The following is a 16456-nucleotide window of genomic DNA, read 5'->3' as shown; positions in this document are numbered from 1 at the left end:
GGGCTGAGGAAGAGGAAGAGAGAGAGAGAGAGAGCGAGAGAGAGAGAGAGAGAGAAAAAAGAAAGAGAATAAGTAAGAACATTAATACATGATTCTTTATAAAAAAAAATGTAATCACAAGCCGGGGAAAAAAAAATGGGCTAATGTTCTTTTTCCCCCACATAAGTGTTACAATTAATTCAAAGAATCAACTTCATATTTATCCTCTGTAGAAGCTATTATAGGAAAACCATGTTCATCAATCCTGCTGCAAATATTTTTTGGGTTGGGGCCCCAGTTTGTTTAAACATTCTTTCCCCATATACCCAGTTAACTTTTTATTTATTTCTAAGAAAAATTCATTTTCATGGCATTTTTATTTTACATTTTTTAAACTTGCCCCATATTGTTTGCTTCTAAGTGTTTAACGAGTGTCATAGCAGTGTCTCTATCAAGCTTTTTGTTCCAGTTTCCTTTTTTTTAATGCAATAAAGCAAATATTGTGTGTGCTGTGGTTTAACACCGACATTCCACTTTTGGACATCTGCTCATAAGTAATCCCACTGAATGGTGACAGACACTTATACACTGTGTGCATTCACAATCTCTAGTGTTCTTGGACTCGCCTAAATAATACTCTCAAGACCGCAAGATGTTACAAATAAACAGGCAAAAAAATCTTCGCCAAGCTGGAACACAGTCTTCTCTAAACAGACCTGACCTTCCAAGTTTTGAAAGGATAAAGGCAGCTTCAGGGAGTGTTAAGGTGCAGAGGTCTGTGTGCAGATGCTTTACAGGAAGACCTGTCAGCTCCAGCTGCAGTGTTTCATAAGCGGACACAATGGAGTTTTTAAATCCAAGTCATTTCCAGGCTGTTGCCAAATCGCAACCATTTCAGACGACATCAGAACAAATACTCCTCAGCGAGATGAAACTGTCAACTTGCGCAATCAGCTGTCTTCCTTTAATAATCCTGTAACGCATTGCATAATGACATCATCGGGCCTTGCTCGCAAAACAGGTGACTTAATTCTGCTTTGAATTACAATCCATTTGTGTCATGCTTTTGCAATGAAATCTTAACAGAACATAAATTCATCGTATTTATTCGGCTGGTAAAGGAAATATCGCACTGTTTTGTTATCTGCCCTGAGGCTTACACCACTGTTTTGCAGCCAGGGACCCAATTGACTACAAAATATATTCTCCTCTAAAAAACTCTTCAGTACAGAGTGTGTTTTAGAAAACTATTCAAATATTAGACTCATTATTTACATGTGTAAAGTAATATGTTGATTATTGATCAGAGCAATATGGCTTTCTATTCTTGAACCTACCAGTCATTGGACACATTTTTATTAATGCAGTCTTTTATGTCAAAGTGGTGATCATTTAAAGGCATTATTGGAATAGTAGATATTACGTTACTGAAATACATTAATGTCAAGTTGTCAGTCAAAACAGGTGAATAACTAAAATAATAATAATGATAATAATAATAATAATAATAAGTACTAATTATAATGAATAATAATAATAATAATAAAAAAAAATAATAAACAGAGCAATTCTGATAACACTGGAGAGGGCTGTGTACCATAGCAGCATCGCATACACAAGCTATACACTTAAATCACTGGCGTAGTCAAAACAGAATATCATGACATTAAGCGTTTCTTCATTTCAACTATTTAATCATAAATCCTACTTTTATGAGTTATCATAATGTGCCAGCGGTATGCGAGTGGAGGCGATGAGACTAATCAGTGCACTTCAGCCTCGAGGGAGAGAGCCACCAAGCAGAGAGACGAGAGGAGGGGTCGCTGAACGGGGACTAAGCTCGAGCGGGTGTCGGTGGAAGGACGTGACAGCCGGCATGTAATCTAGGGTGGACGCGACAAAAGGTGTCCCGGTCAGCGAGGAAACTCGGGTGGGCGATAGGAGAGAAAGCTCTCCGATCCACGAGTTAGATGGGCGGACGCCAAAGGAAGCGCGTGCAGATCCGGAAGGGACTGCCGGTGGACTGCTGGTTGAACTATTGCCTGTCTGTCTTTCTTCCAGTGCGGTACCAGTGAGTGTGTTACACATAACAATACAAACCTGTCTATACCATGTGACTGGCCAGAATCTGATGTCCCCGAGAAAATCCATGGTACAAAGTTAAAAGAAAAAAAAGGGAAAGCTATACCACGAGGCCCACATGAGTGTTTTGAGGTGGTGTTTTATTGTGTACATAACCTCTGCTTGTCTTAAAAACTCTCTCGACAATCCACTTAATCAATGGAGCAGTGCCTAAGCACCAAGCCCTCAATATGTCTTCCACTAATAAAAACTGGCCTTTACACTTGCCTGGAGGCTTACAAAGATTGCTAGGTTTTGTGTGCAAGTGTGTGTGTGTGTGTGTGTGTGTGTGTAATCGTTCTTTATCCTAGTTGAGGTTATGATTGGCAGGACGGTGCCCCCAGACACAGGCTGCTCTACTCACTTTTTAAGCCATTCTGCAATGTCCTTGGCTGTGGCTCCGTAGTTCTCATAGTGATGCAGGAACTTTCCCTTCCTAAGACACAGAAAAAGAAAAAGAATAGAAGAGCAAATTTAACCTTAGACGTAGCCTTTTACCTTGCATGTGCTTTTACCTTGCATGTGCTTAGCATCAGCCTTTAGTCAGGCATTGGAAATATGATTATACAACAAAGTAACTATAGCCAATGTGTGTGCACCGGGGACATTTCACAAGCAAATGACAAAACCTGACGAGACCTAGACAGATAAATTAACGGTGCAGCAATTTATTTTTCCATCTCAATAAAGCTTTATTAGTTGGCGCAGCGTATGTGTAGTGGCACACCAAAGGATTGCATTACAAGACTGTGGATGCCGCTGTGGCAGCCAAGATAAACATTTTAAATGGGTGCAGGGCCTGAAGCTAATTAATGCACACTTCTCAACGCATCAAGCTTAATCAAAGACTTCATCTAAGAAGCTTTTTCACTAATCCACATTAACACTGAAGACCAATAACACTTGTTTAAAACAGTAATCTGGCTTTTCCCGAAAGAAAACAACAGAAACTCCAAGCAATTTAGTTTCCAACCAAGTTGAACGCATGAGCACATCTGTATATGCAGGTAGTGGTTTATTTATCTGCCCTGATTCTGGGTTTTCTGCTACAAATAATTAATTTAAAGTGCCTGCTAAGGGAGAGGGGAAATGCCAGCACTGCTTTGTCCTTTAAAACTGTCATTGATCAATGAGGATCTGCATGCATCACGGTAGTGCATCAAAAAAAAAGCCCAGGAAGGCTATCAAACTGCATTAGTTCCCCCTGTGTCAGATTTAATATTGAGACAGATGGAAGCTGTTCACTTATCATGTGCAATGGGTTTGGCCTAGCGTGACCTTGAAAACTGCCAGGCAGTATGAAACGTGTGCGGCGTTGCTCGATCCTTATATCCTCCAGTTGAATACTCTAATAACTTTCAGTCCTTGCCTGCTCTGCTGTGTGTGGCAACTGAGCCAAAAAGAAGGTCTAGGGAGCTGGAGGCAACTTGGCAGTTCTCCAAGTCACCAGACAGCTCACCTGATTACACTTATTTCAGATAAAGGGCAAACGAAATGGACTTTTCTAAACCCATAGGCCACGGAGCCTACAATGAAATGATGACCTCTCTTCCTTTTAAAAATCTTTAAAGAAAAGTATTTGTAGGACACTAGAACTGTCAAAAGTAACTGCTATAGAGAAATGAATAAAATCCTGAGAAGCTTGAACACAAGAGGCCAAAGATGGTAATGTAGCCAATAAAGTCCTCTTGAAGATACAGACTGCAATGGCGTGCACTGAAGGTCAAAAAATAAAGTGGCAACAGCTTCAGTGTTTAGATCCAATTGTCCTCCACTCAAGGCCAATACACTCTATAAGACCTGGGGCAAAGACATGTCACAGTAAATCAAGTCCAATAGATTTTATTCAACATTGAGAATTGTTTTTCGGGCCTGATATGGAATTCTTCACTGACTATTTTTTTATTTTAAAGAAACGAGCAACGCTTGGACTGAAGGTTCAGATTGCAAACGAGTGAAAAAGAAACTAAACAGAAACAATGTCTAGAGTCAAAGAGCGGAAACAAAATGCTGGCACTTAGCTCCCGGAGTCTCATTACCGTAAGCAATGACGCTGAGTGATCGTTAGCCTGCAACTCCCCTCAGGGTAATGGCTAATGGCTCGTTGAAAACGGATTGGGCGGAGAGTGGCGTTTAATTAGCCCTTCCGTAATTAAAATGGCACACATTTAGCACTGAATGAGCAAGTGTCTAACAGTGAATGAAAGCAGATAAAGTTGACCACACAGTGAGATCCAGCCTCGGGTAAAAATAACTTCTGTGCAAGATACCACTTATGCACATGTGGTGGCAAAGGCAACAAATGACATATGAATGCTGTGTTTTTTTAAGAATTCATGAGATGATGCTAACTTTGTGCATGGTTAATATGTTCAAACAGACGTTTTAAGAAAGCGAATTCTGGTTGCAGTGTGATTATTAGTGGGCATGTTGAGCCCCACTGACCTCACTTACTTCACAGACAAAGTTTCTCTGCTCTCATTAACTGATCAAGGCTTTCGCTGGCTCTGGATAGAAATGAGGTCAAGAGAGACACTCTCAGGGGGGGATCTACTCAATAAACAAACCTCATACTCTTCAGTATGTGTTTACTGGGTAAAATTCTGCGTTAGATGAAGCAGAGTTCATGACATGGCATCAGACTTGGCTGAAGCATCAGCCTGGTTCCTTGAATCCTTAGCTATATTTTCTAAACATCACATTATAAAGATCGGTAGCAAGTTAATCCTGGTAGGCACTGTGGGAACTACAAAAACAGACTTGTAGCTACTTATTCTTTTTATTGGCTCACTGGTTTAGCTGAATAAGCAAGAAAGCATAATATCCAGCCATGGCAATGTAGCATGAAATCAAAATATTTTGCTTCCTTCTGGAAGTGTTTTGCGTGTTATTTTAGAAGTCGATGACTTCAGGTAATTCCATGTGCAAATCAAACCTGTTTATCACAAATAAACCTTATAATTCTTTTAATAAAAAAACAAACAAAAAAAAGATTAAATGTATATACAGTGAATAAATTTGTGCTGTAGAAAGTGTGTGTGTGTGTGTGTGTGTGTGTGTGTGTGTGTGTGTGTGTGTGTGTGTGTGTGTGTGTAGTTCTACCATGCATTTTCAATTGACAAAAGCAAGGGCATCTGGTTTAATAATTAGCCTGCATCCACAGCAGAGCTGTAAGTGTGACAGTCAACACAAAGTGAGGACAGTAAAGCTTATTATAAAGCGAAAACCATTGCAAAAAAACATTGCAATGATAATCAGGGTAGTTTTAAAACTTTTGGAAGTATAAAATTTATTTATTTTTTTTTTTAAACAGTAACAACTTTTTTCCCCTTCACATAGCTGCATGCACCAGGACTTTGTGTGCAAAACTCCATACCACATTTTATTACTGGCAAGAGTTACACTGTGTCATTCCTGTCCTCTGTTCCCCCACAGTCATCTGGTTGTTAAAGTTGCCAGGAAGACACACCAGCCAATCATCAAGCTCTCTGGGACAACTTCACAAATCTGAGATTTTGTATTATAATTGTACTTCGCATATGCTTTGTAAGCATCAGAGCAACAAAATTAACAATCGCGAACACGTATACAGATGTTTCAATGTGTTTCCCTTGAAACACTTATCAGAATGTGAACAAGAGAGCAGTCGCTGTTATGCTTTAGCGCCAGTCCCACACGGCAAATGCCCTTCAAAATAAATATTTTATGAGCGTATAAGCACTAAGCACTTTATTGCCCGGTAAATTTCAAGTGGCTTATACTGATATTACCTCTTCATCCTACCTGTCCCTTCCCCCACCCCCCACTCCACCTCACACAAGAGTCACCTTCCTCTGGCCCGAAACATCCAATCCTTTCTTTCCCCAAAAGCCAGGTATTAAAAAAGCTCATGCTAGAGAACATAGCAAGCATAATGAACATTACGCTTATACACCACGAACATGACTTATGCAGTCTTCACAGGTTTATAGCAGAACTTTAAAGGTAAGCTCACTCGAAGTAGCAGAAGGTTGGGTAGCCTTTGACGTCAAACTCCTGCTTAAGTCCATCAAACTCCGCTGGGTGGACGTTCATTCCTGCCAATACCTGCGGTGAGACGAAAGCAACAAACGCTCAAATCAAACCCTGGCAAATGAAGACGAATGGCTGCATCGTAGTGAGAAAGAGGAGCGTGTTAAATGAGAACATCAAAGTATGGCCTTCAGTAAAGTGAATCAAACTCTATGTCGGCTTTGCATTGTCTTATCTCGAGTGCCTTTTTTTTTTTATCTCTATATCAATTCCAAAACTTATTTGGTTGTGGAAAAGTTTTACCATTCCAGTGTGGTCCAATTGTTCGTGTTAAATCATTTGAAAAGAACTTTAGACACATTGCATTTGATCTGTATTTGGACACATTTCTAAACACCAGGTGCTGTTCGTGTTAAAAATAAATCCACCCAATTGTACCCTGGAGCCCCTGCAGTGGAATCAGTGGAAACTTTATTGAGCAAATATTCATTGCTCAGTATGCCACTTAAACAGCTAAACCATGCAATATATGAACACACTGCTCTCCCGTTGGCAATTCCATTTTTTTTTTTCATTTCGAGAGAAAACTGATAACAGCTTCTGAGACAGCGATGGTTTTTAATCATTTACAGAATAAACCAAACCTTTGGGCAATTATAGTGAAATGCAGACCGCCTTTTTAAACACAGAGGTGTTTTTGGTGGGTTTACTTATTTATTCTCTGCATCTGCTTGCAATCCTGGCTTACAGCCAGTATGTGGAATATTATACTTTTTTTCTTCTTATAAATAAAGGGCATCTAATAAAAGCACCTAATGCAATTTACCTGTCTGCTGAATAGCATTTCCTTATCTATTTTTTTTTTTTTCCTGGACAAGGAGCCACATTAACTTCATTAAAACGAGTAACACGGAGCAGAATGGTTCATAGCAGATTAACTGGGCAGGTATTAGAGCCCAATCTGAAATAAATTCCACACAAATGCACACCTTACATAGAGCAATTCACTAAAAGATCTCCGACTGCTTGTACTCTATGCATTCAACTGTAAAGAGAGAAACTAGTATGCTGACAACAGACAACCCTATTTCATTTCTCTCTATCTGCATCCCGCACATGCACACACACGCATGCAAAAGTGCAGGAAGTAGCAAATCTGCTCCTCGCTGTCCACATCTGCAAACTACTCATTCATTATGCAAACTAGACGAACGGCTTACTTACAGGCTGTGTGTGCAGCCCACTACTCATTCAACAAATAAGAGAAACAAAGCGTGCTCCAACTGGTGAAACGAGTCCTAATTTGCAGTATAAAAAGAAAAGAAGAAATATATTCGCTTCTGCAGTGATGTGAGCCAACTGTTGGTGCATGTTCTGAGAGATTTTGGCTTGTATAATCAGAACAGCAGGGCAGGTCACGTTCAGCTGCATGATACACTATATGCTCCTTTACTAGATTTTCCTATTTAACAACTCTTGCTTAAATTGTGCACACACACAATATATATATATATACATATACACATACATACATAAATACATACATACATACATACACACAGTTACAAGTTACAACGGGGTCAACAGAACTTATCTTAATCGTACAGTAAGTTGAGAACTACCTGTACTGCCACTCAGGATGATGAGCGGGGTTTATATAATCAAAATACTAGTGCTATAGTTTGTTGTAAAAAAAAAAACTAAAATCTCTAATTACTCACTGTAGTCTAATTTGTGCATTTTGTATATTTCTTGACTGTCATTGTGTTTCTCTCACTATGCTTCAATTCCTTGCAGCAATCAATGTATTAAACCTGATTCTTTTTTAAAAGAGAGAAACAGAACAGAGGAGTACTTACATATTTCCCTTTCGTCTCTGTGGCAGCTTGTTGAAAGATGGGCTGCATCCTCTTACACACACCACACCCTTTGTGCCATTAAAAGAGGAAAAAAAATGGAGAAAGATTTGAGGGGAAAATATCCACAGGAAACAGAAGCAGTTCAATGATTTGCAATATCATCCATTGAAAACATGTTTGTATCTTTAAAAAAAGAACACGGAATGCATAAAGTGTACTCTAGAATTTTTTTTTTTTATATTATTGCATCTAAAGTGAAGGCAGCTACAGAATTGTGCTGTGTGTTCACCCTGAGGGGCCCAATTATTAATTCCATAAAATAGGAAGCTAGTGGAAAAATTAAAGAACAACAGAGAAGAAAGTACAAGGCAAACGTAAATGAAGCGCCTGGGGGCTGCCCTCTGCCCCCCTTCACTGAATGTGTGCTGCAGTTATTGACTTTAACAATCTGATAACAGTAAACTGATGTGGAAGTGTGATTGTGAATGTGGAAGTAAACTAAGTTTAGCAGGCGGTAACGGAAAACCAGTTCACGGCTACCGCTGTGGAGTTTTTGGCTTGAAATTGTGCTGTTGCAGTGTTTCCTGTCTTATCACTTTACACAAATAAATGATTGCATTACACCAGATTCTTGGCTGCTTATCTGTAGTTATTGGACTCTGTACTATCCAAGGACATCAAACGCGATTGATAAAATCTGCCTGCCGACATCTTAAAACACCTGTAGAACATTACAGCACCTGCTATCTCTATCGTTCTTCAGAGCATTGTAAAACTTGGCCAGGTAGTTTATTGTTCTTGGATAGAAACAGTAAAACTATTCTATTACACTCAGCTAAGTGCATAAACACACCCAAAATGTTTGCAAACTAGCCTAAAGAACAGCACCACCAAGGGCAAAGCTAAAACAGAGCCAGAAACTCACTCTCAATGAGTGACACATCCAGTGGAGGACAACAGATCCAGATTTCTCCACAAATCATCACATTTCCTGTCTTTACGTCATTATTATGTAGCGTTTCAGCTACACCCATGACTAAATTCAGATACCAAACAGGTAGTCCTGGCTGTGCAGAAAGCTGTGGGGAAGACAAATCTTAACGATGAGACTATAGCCAAACCTAAATCTATGTATGATTCAATTCAGTAGGTCTGGGCAAGTGCATCAGGCCTGGCTGGAGTCAAGTAATAAGCACCCATTAAGTGACTCATCGTTGAGGTGCCCTTCACATAGACACTGGAAGGAAATCAAGTCTCATTCAGTATCCTGGACGTTGTGTCCAATACCCTGATGGAAAGGCACACATTACCTGGGAGCTAGTCTTTCTCTTCTGCCATGGTGGGAATACAAAAAAACCCCAAAAACATATCTTGTATAGAGAAAGCACCCCATGGTCTGACTGATTATAGAAATAAAAAGGTTTCTGCAGAAATACCTACTCCACAGCTGGGTTTACAAACATACAAGCTGGAGGTTCCATATACAATGACACGTCTGATTTGGAAAGTGTCAGAGGGTGTGAAAGCCTTCCAGACTTTTGAACATATCAAGAAGGATTGGGAACAGCAGTCAAGCCCCAATGTTCAAGAACATGTACAGAAGGGAGTCTGTTAAATAAAGGAGCCCCACAATGGTTACACCTTATTGTGACTCCAACACTAGATTATGGTATTGACAGCAAATGCCCCATGCAGATCAACTAACCGGACCAGCATGATGGGGTGCAATAAACAGATCATTTCTGAATGTTTGATACTGGATTTCACAGCTTGCCAAAAACAAGTGGAAATAAAGGATCAGGAAGTTTAAATGTCAGACAAGGAGTCCAGCACTGTCTTTATGGTTGTCCCTGGCTAAATGCCCATGCTTCATCATTAAATTCAGACTTTCTTAAACAGCCAGCAGCAGGACCCTGATATGATCAGTGTTCTTTCAGCCAGTAGTCAAGCTTGATCTTTCTGAATCTGGATATAAGCCTAAATCTTCAGGGCTTCTCATCAATTGGTGTTCAACACCTACCTCATGACTAAGATTTCAGATTGCTTCTAAAAGTCATAATATCTCAACCTGGGACCTCACAAAAGAACAATGGACCCATTTGCATTTTGTGAGCAAAAAATATTGCAATCAATCAATAAATAAATAATTAAATACAGTAAATTTATTTATAAAGACAACTTTTCTTAAGGTCCCACCAACTAATGGACACTTTAGTTCTTTAGCCCTCTTCACAGTATTCATACTAATTTATTGCATGTTTTGCTGATTCAAATATATACCGTTTCACCCCTATCACTTCAGGTCGTGTGTAAACATAACACAATACACATCAGATCTGAAAGAAACAATCAAATAGAATCTTGAATAAAAGACAATTTGGTTGTATTTACACTCTGTCCTCTTCCGTACTGTACCTCCTCATTAGGGTTCAAAACCAAAAAACCTAAAATATTTACTTAGCACTTCCTTGAACTCGAAGAACAATTACTTGGCTTATTTGGAAAAAAAACAAAAAAAAACCCTAAAGTGTCCTTAAGTTTGAAAAAATCAAAGAGTTATTATCTTCAATTTTTTGTCTATTCAACTACATATTAAATGCATTTCCGCATATTATTTCTGGAAATCAGTACACAACAAAAGAGAGTGTGCCTTCCATTTCTGGAACACAGAGCGATAAAAGCACGCTGAAAAAATTTCAATAAAATCTTAGAAAAATTCCAAAATTGCAGTCTCAACAATGATGTTATTGAAGTACCTCTAGTGCAAAAGAATAGTATTAAATGTGTTATCTACAGACTCGTCCTTACATCTTGTTAGTAGTTTTATGTTAATATAAGAACCGAAACTTTCAGTCAAATTTAATCTTGATATGCACATTTTAAAAGCATCAGGCTTTTATCTTGAATGTGTTTACTGTTAAACCAGCGCCATTCGTATCCAGGATCTGACACCCTTTGAAACATAAGCTGTTTGAATACGCCAGCGACCGAGGACAGAATGAGGGTAGTTCATCAGGTGACTCACAGGGGGCATAAAACATCATGAGGATGGGTTTCTCCTCTCTTTTCAGCAGCTTCTTAAACTCCTGTAAGAAAAGAAAAAAAAAAACAGCACAGAACCTTGTAAGAGAAATGGCTTGGTGTATTTTTTTTCTCCTCAGGATGTATTGAGGCTATTACCTTTAACTCTTAACAATGCAACTACTGTGTAGGATCTCACCAATTTAGCTGATGAGGCACAGGATCCAGGTAGAGAGACTAATCTCAAGTAGATGTAATACTTTAGACTTGCAGTGTTCTACCATGAAAAGCTGCAAGAAGAGCCAGTAAAAGATTCCCCATACATGTTGTGACAACCAATGACTCATTTTTCCCTGGCTAGGCCTTGCTGTAATCATCATATTAGTGAGCCATACAGTATTTACACTCGTGCCTTTGCGTTAGATTGAAAGCGTGGATTCACCAGCTCATAGGAAAATGTCATTCACCAGCTTTGTTTATATTCCTGCTTCATTACCAGATTGCTTCCTGCAGCTGAGCTTTGTTTTTGGCAGTTGACACCCCCAAAAGATGTAATATGCCACAGAGCTTACACTCCCGTAGAGCAATCAATATGCTTCAAACGAGCTGCAAAAGCCATCTCATCTCTATGAGTAAGGCTGTTTCCTGATCGAGTGCAGCCCTCTCAGCAGGGAAACACTCTGCATTAAAGTGTGCGTTCGTACACCGAACAATCGGACGTTCTTTCAGATTAAGCTTTACTTTCATAAATTAGGTTGCCAATTTGTAAATCCTGAAATGGTCTGCTATTTAAGGCTTAGTTTTGGAGGCTTCCTAAATGCTCCTGTCCCCTGTATCGCGACCATGTGTGGTCCCCTGGAGACAACAGAACAGCCGAATCTTGCAGATTGTCTAACTCATTGCTTTTGTTCCGCATGCAGTTCCCACACCAGGCAAACGCGGAGGATGGAAAGTCGATCTGCGTAGGCCCTAAAAAGAGATACTTACTTTCTCTGTCTCGATGTGAACGACGTCTTTCGCTTCAGGGTTCTCCTCCCATAGGGGGGCACCTGTGGGATCTTTCAGGAATGCTACCATAGACTGAAAAAGAGAGGGAGAGGATGAAAAGAAGGGTGGTTATTAGTGAAGCAATGATGAGTCATCTTTTTCCTGTCAAAGCACTCCTGTCCTCTGTTTCGAGTGCCACCGATGCTGGTGCATAGTGTATCCTTCAAACAATAAGCACCACAGATATAAAAATCTATACTGCCCATTAGGATTTTACGACACCAGACATGAATGTCGCTTAAGCTTATAACGTGAGGCATCATTTCTAAAAACAGACTGCAGCATATTTTGATTATCCTTCAGTCGAAAGACAAAGTATGTACCTTTAGGACAATAAGTGCTTTTAATGAGTGCAATCACCATTGTGGAAGAGAAGAACAATATCAGAGCCAGCAGTGGATGCTTTTAATGAGAAACCTCAAATCCTCTATGCAGGCAGCTCACCATTTTTTAGCAATGACTCACACAACAGAGCTTATTCATTTTTAACTGCAGAGCCATTCATTAACACCATGTCGGCTATAACCGACCGTAATGGTTACAAAGGAGAAGAGGTGGGCGAAAGAAATGAACACGTGGCGCTGGGTTGAATCGGGATCAGTCATACGGTTTTACTACGCTGTCAAACTAGCACCTAGGGTGTGAAGCCATACTTGTTCGTGTAGTGTGAAATCAGAAATCACACAGAGGATTAATGAAAATCCAGCTATTTGGAGAGGTAATAATTCACTTCTGTAAGAAGAACTTGCAGAAACACAGATGTGGAACAGAGCTTATATAAACCTGCTGTGTAAAAACAGTGAGCTTTGTGTAAAGTCCTGGGTTCGAATGTGAATCAAACAAATAATGCTGCATGTATATTTAGATGAAAGCTCAATTTAAACTGTCACTGTTTTATTTCCAAAGCAGAACATCAGCCCACAATTTTCACAGCAATTACCTTAAGCGTGGCCGGTCTGTTGTATTCTGTATGAAAGGTCCCATCTCTGTTTAAAAAAATAAACAAACACACAAAATAAACCCACACAAACGAGAAGAGTTAATGAGAGTGCCTGTTGTGAGCTCATTAGCTGCTTCGTTCCCAATATAATATTTCCAGTAATACATTAAATTTGCTCAGTAAAAAGTTTTGTAAATGCAGTGAGCTCACTTACTTATAATGGAGGATTTCAAATCCAGCTGTCTTTGAACTTGGATCCACTTTCACCTTCTTACAGAGTTTGCGACCCTCAGAATCCCTGCAGGGGAAGAAATATAGATGAACAGACTGGTAAATTAATCTTTCATGATAGTTTAACAGAACTCCTCAGCGCAGCCAAAAACGAGAAACGCATCCAAGCAGATGAACACATGCACTCTTAAAAATTTCATCCAAAAAAAAAAATAAAAAAGTACTGGCCCATGTGAAAAAAAATCAATGAAGATGGGGTTCAATCAATAATACATTTTCCACCAGGTTGCAAGATCACTAAAGTAGGCATAATGAGGACGATTAAAATAATAATAATAATAATACTCAACAACTCATGCACATTTTTCACTGCCATATCCTTTATATTTATTTGCTGTACATTTATCCACTTATATATTACATATATGTGTGTGTGTGTGTGTGTGTGTGTGTATGTACAGTACAGACCAAAAGTTTGGACACACCTTCTCATTCAAAGAGTTTTCTTTATTTTCATGACTATGAAAATTGTAGAGTCACACTGAAGGCATCAAGGGCTATTTGACCAAGAAGGAGAGTGATGGGGTGCTGCGCCAAATGACCTGGCCTCCACAGTCACCGGACCTGAACCCAATCGAGATGGTTTAGGGGGGAGCTGGACCGCAGAGTGAAGGCAAAAGGGCCAACAAGTGCCAAGCATCTCTCGGGGAACTCTTTCAAGACTGTTGGAAGACCATTTCAGGTGACTACCTCTTGAAGCTCATCAAGAGAATGCCAAGAGTGTGCAAAGCAGTAATCAAAGCAAAAGGTGGCTACTTTGAAGAACCTACAATATGACATTTTTCAGTTGTTTCACACTTTTTTGTTATGTATATAATTCCATATATAATTCCACATGTGTTAATTCATAGTTTTGATGCCTTCAGTGTGAATCTACAATTTTCATAGTCATGAAAATAAAGAAAAATCTATGAATGAGAAGGTGTGTCCAAACTTTTGGTCTGTACTGTATATATGGTCGAAAACTATTATTTTGATAGTAAATAAAAAATATTTAAAATATGCCTCATTTCTCTTTCCATATTATTGTCTCACTCATCTGAGGGATCTATTGCACACTCATCATCCATCAGTGGCTTCAATTAACATTCTGGCTTCCCTCCAAAAGTTAATATGGACAACTACTTGTATTGCAAAAGCTAAAACAGTGTGACAATAAATGGGAGCCAGACATTATATATATATATATATATATATATATATATATATATATATATATATATATATATACATACACATATACACACATACACACACACACACACTTGTACTATGCAATGACAAAGTTCCTTCCTTCCACCCAGCCACCCACCCACCCACCCATCCATTCATCCATCCATCCATCCATCCATCCATCCACTCACCCAACCACCCACCCACCCAACAAACACACCTAATAGTAATGAGATGCATATTGCCTGGTTTCATAGTACATAATCAATCAGCACCAAACAATGACATAGAACTAACCCCTAGTAAGTCCTGCTGATGATGCAGTCACCATGGGGAAAAAAGCAATTTATGTATTTAAGGAAACCCCTCATTTGCTCAATGGGGGGGGGGGGTATATTTGATTAAATAAAGCAATGTTAAACCATAAAAAAAAAAAACGCACCCTTTTGGGCGATTTTCATCTCATTACTACCTTATTAGAGGAAATGTTCTACAGCATATACATATGGCAGAGACAAAACTAAGACCAGGAAAAAAGAAGCCTAGCAGAAAAATCCAATGACATGAACAACAACCTAATAATGACATTCTACAAAAAATATTGCCAAACCTGGTTCCAATATGTACTAAATACCATCGGTTAGCGAGCTTCAAGTTGACTGTGGAAATTCCTACAGTAGATATTTTGGCTGTGCATCACAAAAAAAAACAAGACTGTCCCTTTAGACTGTTTCAGATCACCAGTGTGGCAGCCTGGTACAAACCAAACCATGGAAATTGTATGTGTTTTTGGTCATTACTACAACAGAATCCTCTAAGCTCTACGCAAATGTTCCCTAAATTAGTCACCCTAACCAAAGGACGATTGCTCACAGTTACCTAGCGCCTAGCACAGAAAGAATGTACAATTACCCTTTGCCTTCAAATGCACACAGTGCACGAGAACTACCGCTGCCCCTTGTACTGTATGTTCGTGATAATGAGCCCACAAACATATTACATAGGCACAATTGGAGCAGAAAGAAGACACGTAGAAAGCTGAAGCCCCCAGAAAGAATAAAGAAGGCACCGTGAATGCCAAAGCCACCCATTTTGATTCTAATGGAATTTCAAAGAGACAGAATTCAATTTAAAATCCTGACATCCAACACCCTCTCCCTGCCATCGTCTCCCTGTTCTAAGAGGGGCTGAGACATTCTTAATAGCTTTTTACACATATTCCTCATCACACTTTTGTCGGAGGAAGGACAAAACTGGAAGACTGGAAAAGGGTAAATTAGACAATTAGACGTGCTACGTAACAAAGGTCCTGACACGCTAGCACAGATGGCGACTCTAAATATTTCCTGGCAGACGTGCAATACACAGCACTGTGGGACCAGAGGTACAACCTTCGGTTTGGAAGTCGGGCTGAAGTTTTGTTAGGTGTAATCAGTATAAGCAGTAGCTTGAGGTTCTCAGGCTCCAATGAGCCCAAAAAGAATGCAAGATTTTATGTATTTATTTGAGCTTTCCTATTAATTTCTTAGCCAATTTCCTCCTACCCTGCTTCCTCTGAGACAATAATCTGTCAAATTAAACTTTCCATGCTGAATTACAAGGCAGCTTTACACAAATAGAGCCTCTCAGTACTGCTAGGTGTCACTGTGAGTGAAACGGTTGGGTGAGTTTGACCTTCCTTGCATAGAGCATGGCCAAGTTTGCTCCCTTGATCCCCTGGTCAAAGATTCTTCACTGGCATTTGAATTGTGATCTCAGGTGGATCTGGCAAATAAGTTTTTGCTGCAAATAATGGTAGGCTGGGATTTTCTATCTTGAAAAGCTGATTGGGTTCACCACTGGCTAGGACCATGGGCTGGGTCAACTGTTCTTCATCTTGCAATTTGTGATTTCATTCTTGAGAGTCCAATTAATTTGCTCTATATGACTGGTCTGAACTTGATTGGGACAACTGAAGTGAGGAGCTTTATAACCTCTTAAAAGGGAACACTGGAATAGTCATTAAAATAAGTCA

General features: G+C 39.4%; 1 protein-coding gene across 1 annotated transcript in view; it reads right to left on the bottom strand.

Annotated features, from left to right (window-relative positions):
* pdia5 (protein disulfide isomerase family A, member 5) overlaps positions 1-16456 on the bottom strand; it is a 46936-nt gene that overhangs the window by 16583 nt on the left and 13897 nt on the right. The window contains exons 5-12 of the mRNA XM_083535881.1: positions 13193-13276; positions 12979-13024; positions 11979-12071; positions 10996-11056; positions 7971-8038; positions 6095-6186; positions 2465-2536; positions 1-3 (exon numbers count right to left, since the gene is read on the bottom strand). The exon at positions 1-3 is cut by the window's left edge and continues 134 nt beyond it. Coding sequence (XP_083392007.1) covers positions 1-3; positions 2465-2536; positions 6095-6186; positions 7971-8038; positions 10996-11056; positions 11979-12071; positions 12979-13024; positions 13193-13276 — 519 coding nt within the window. The remainder of the gene's footprint in view (positions 4-2464; positions 2537-6094; positions 6187-7970; positions 8039-10995; positions 11057-11978; positions 12072-12978; positions 13025-13192; positions 13277-16456) is intronic.

This window comes from Silurus aristotelis (genome assembly GCF_946808225.1).
Source record: "Silurus aristotelis genome assembly, chromosome: 3".
Taxonomy (NCBI): domain Eukaryota; kingdom Metazoa; phylum Chordata; class Actinopteri; order Siluriformes; family Siluridae; genus Silurus; species Silurus aristotelis.
Note: the sequence above shows the minus strand (reverse complement) of the source record. Positions and strands in the feature narration are given on the sequence as shown.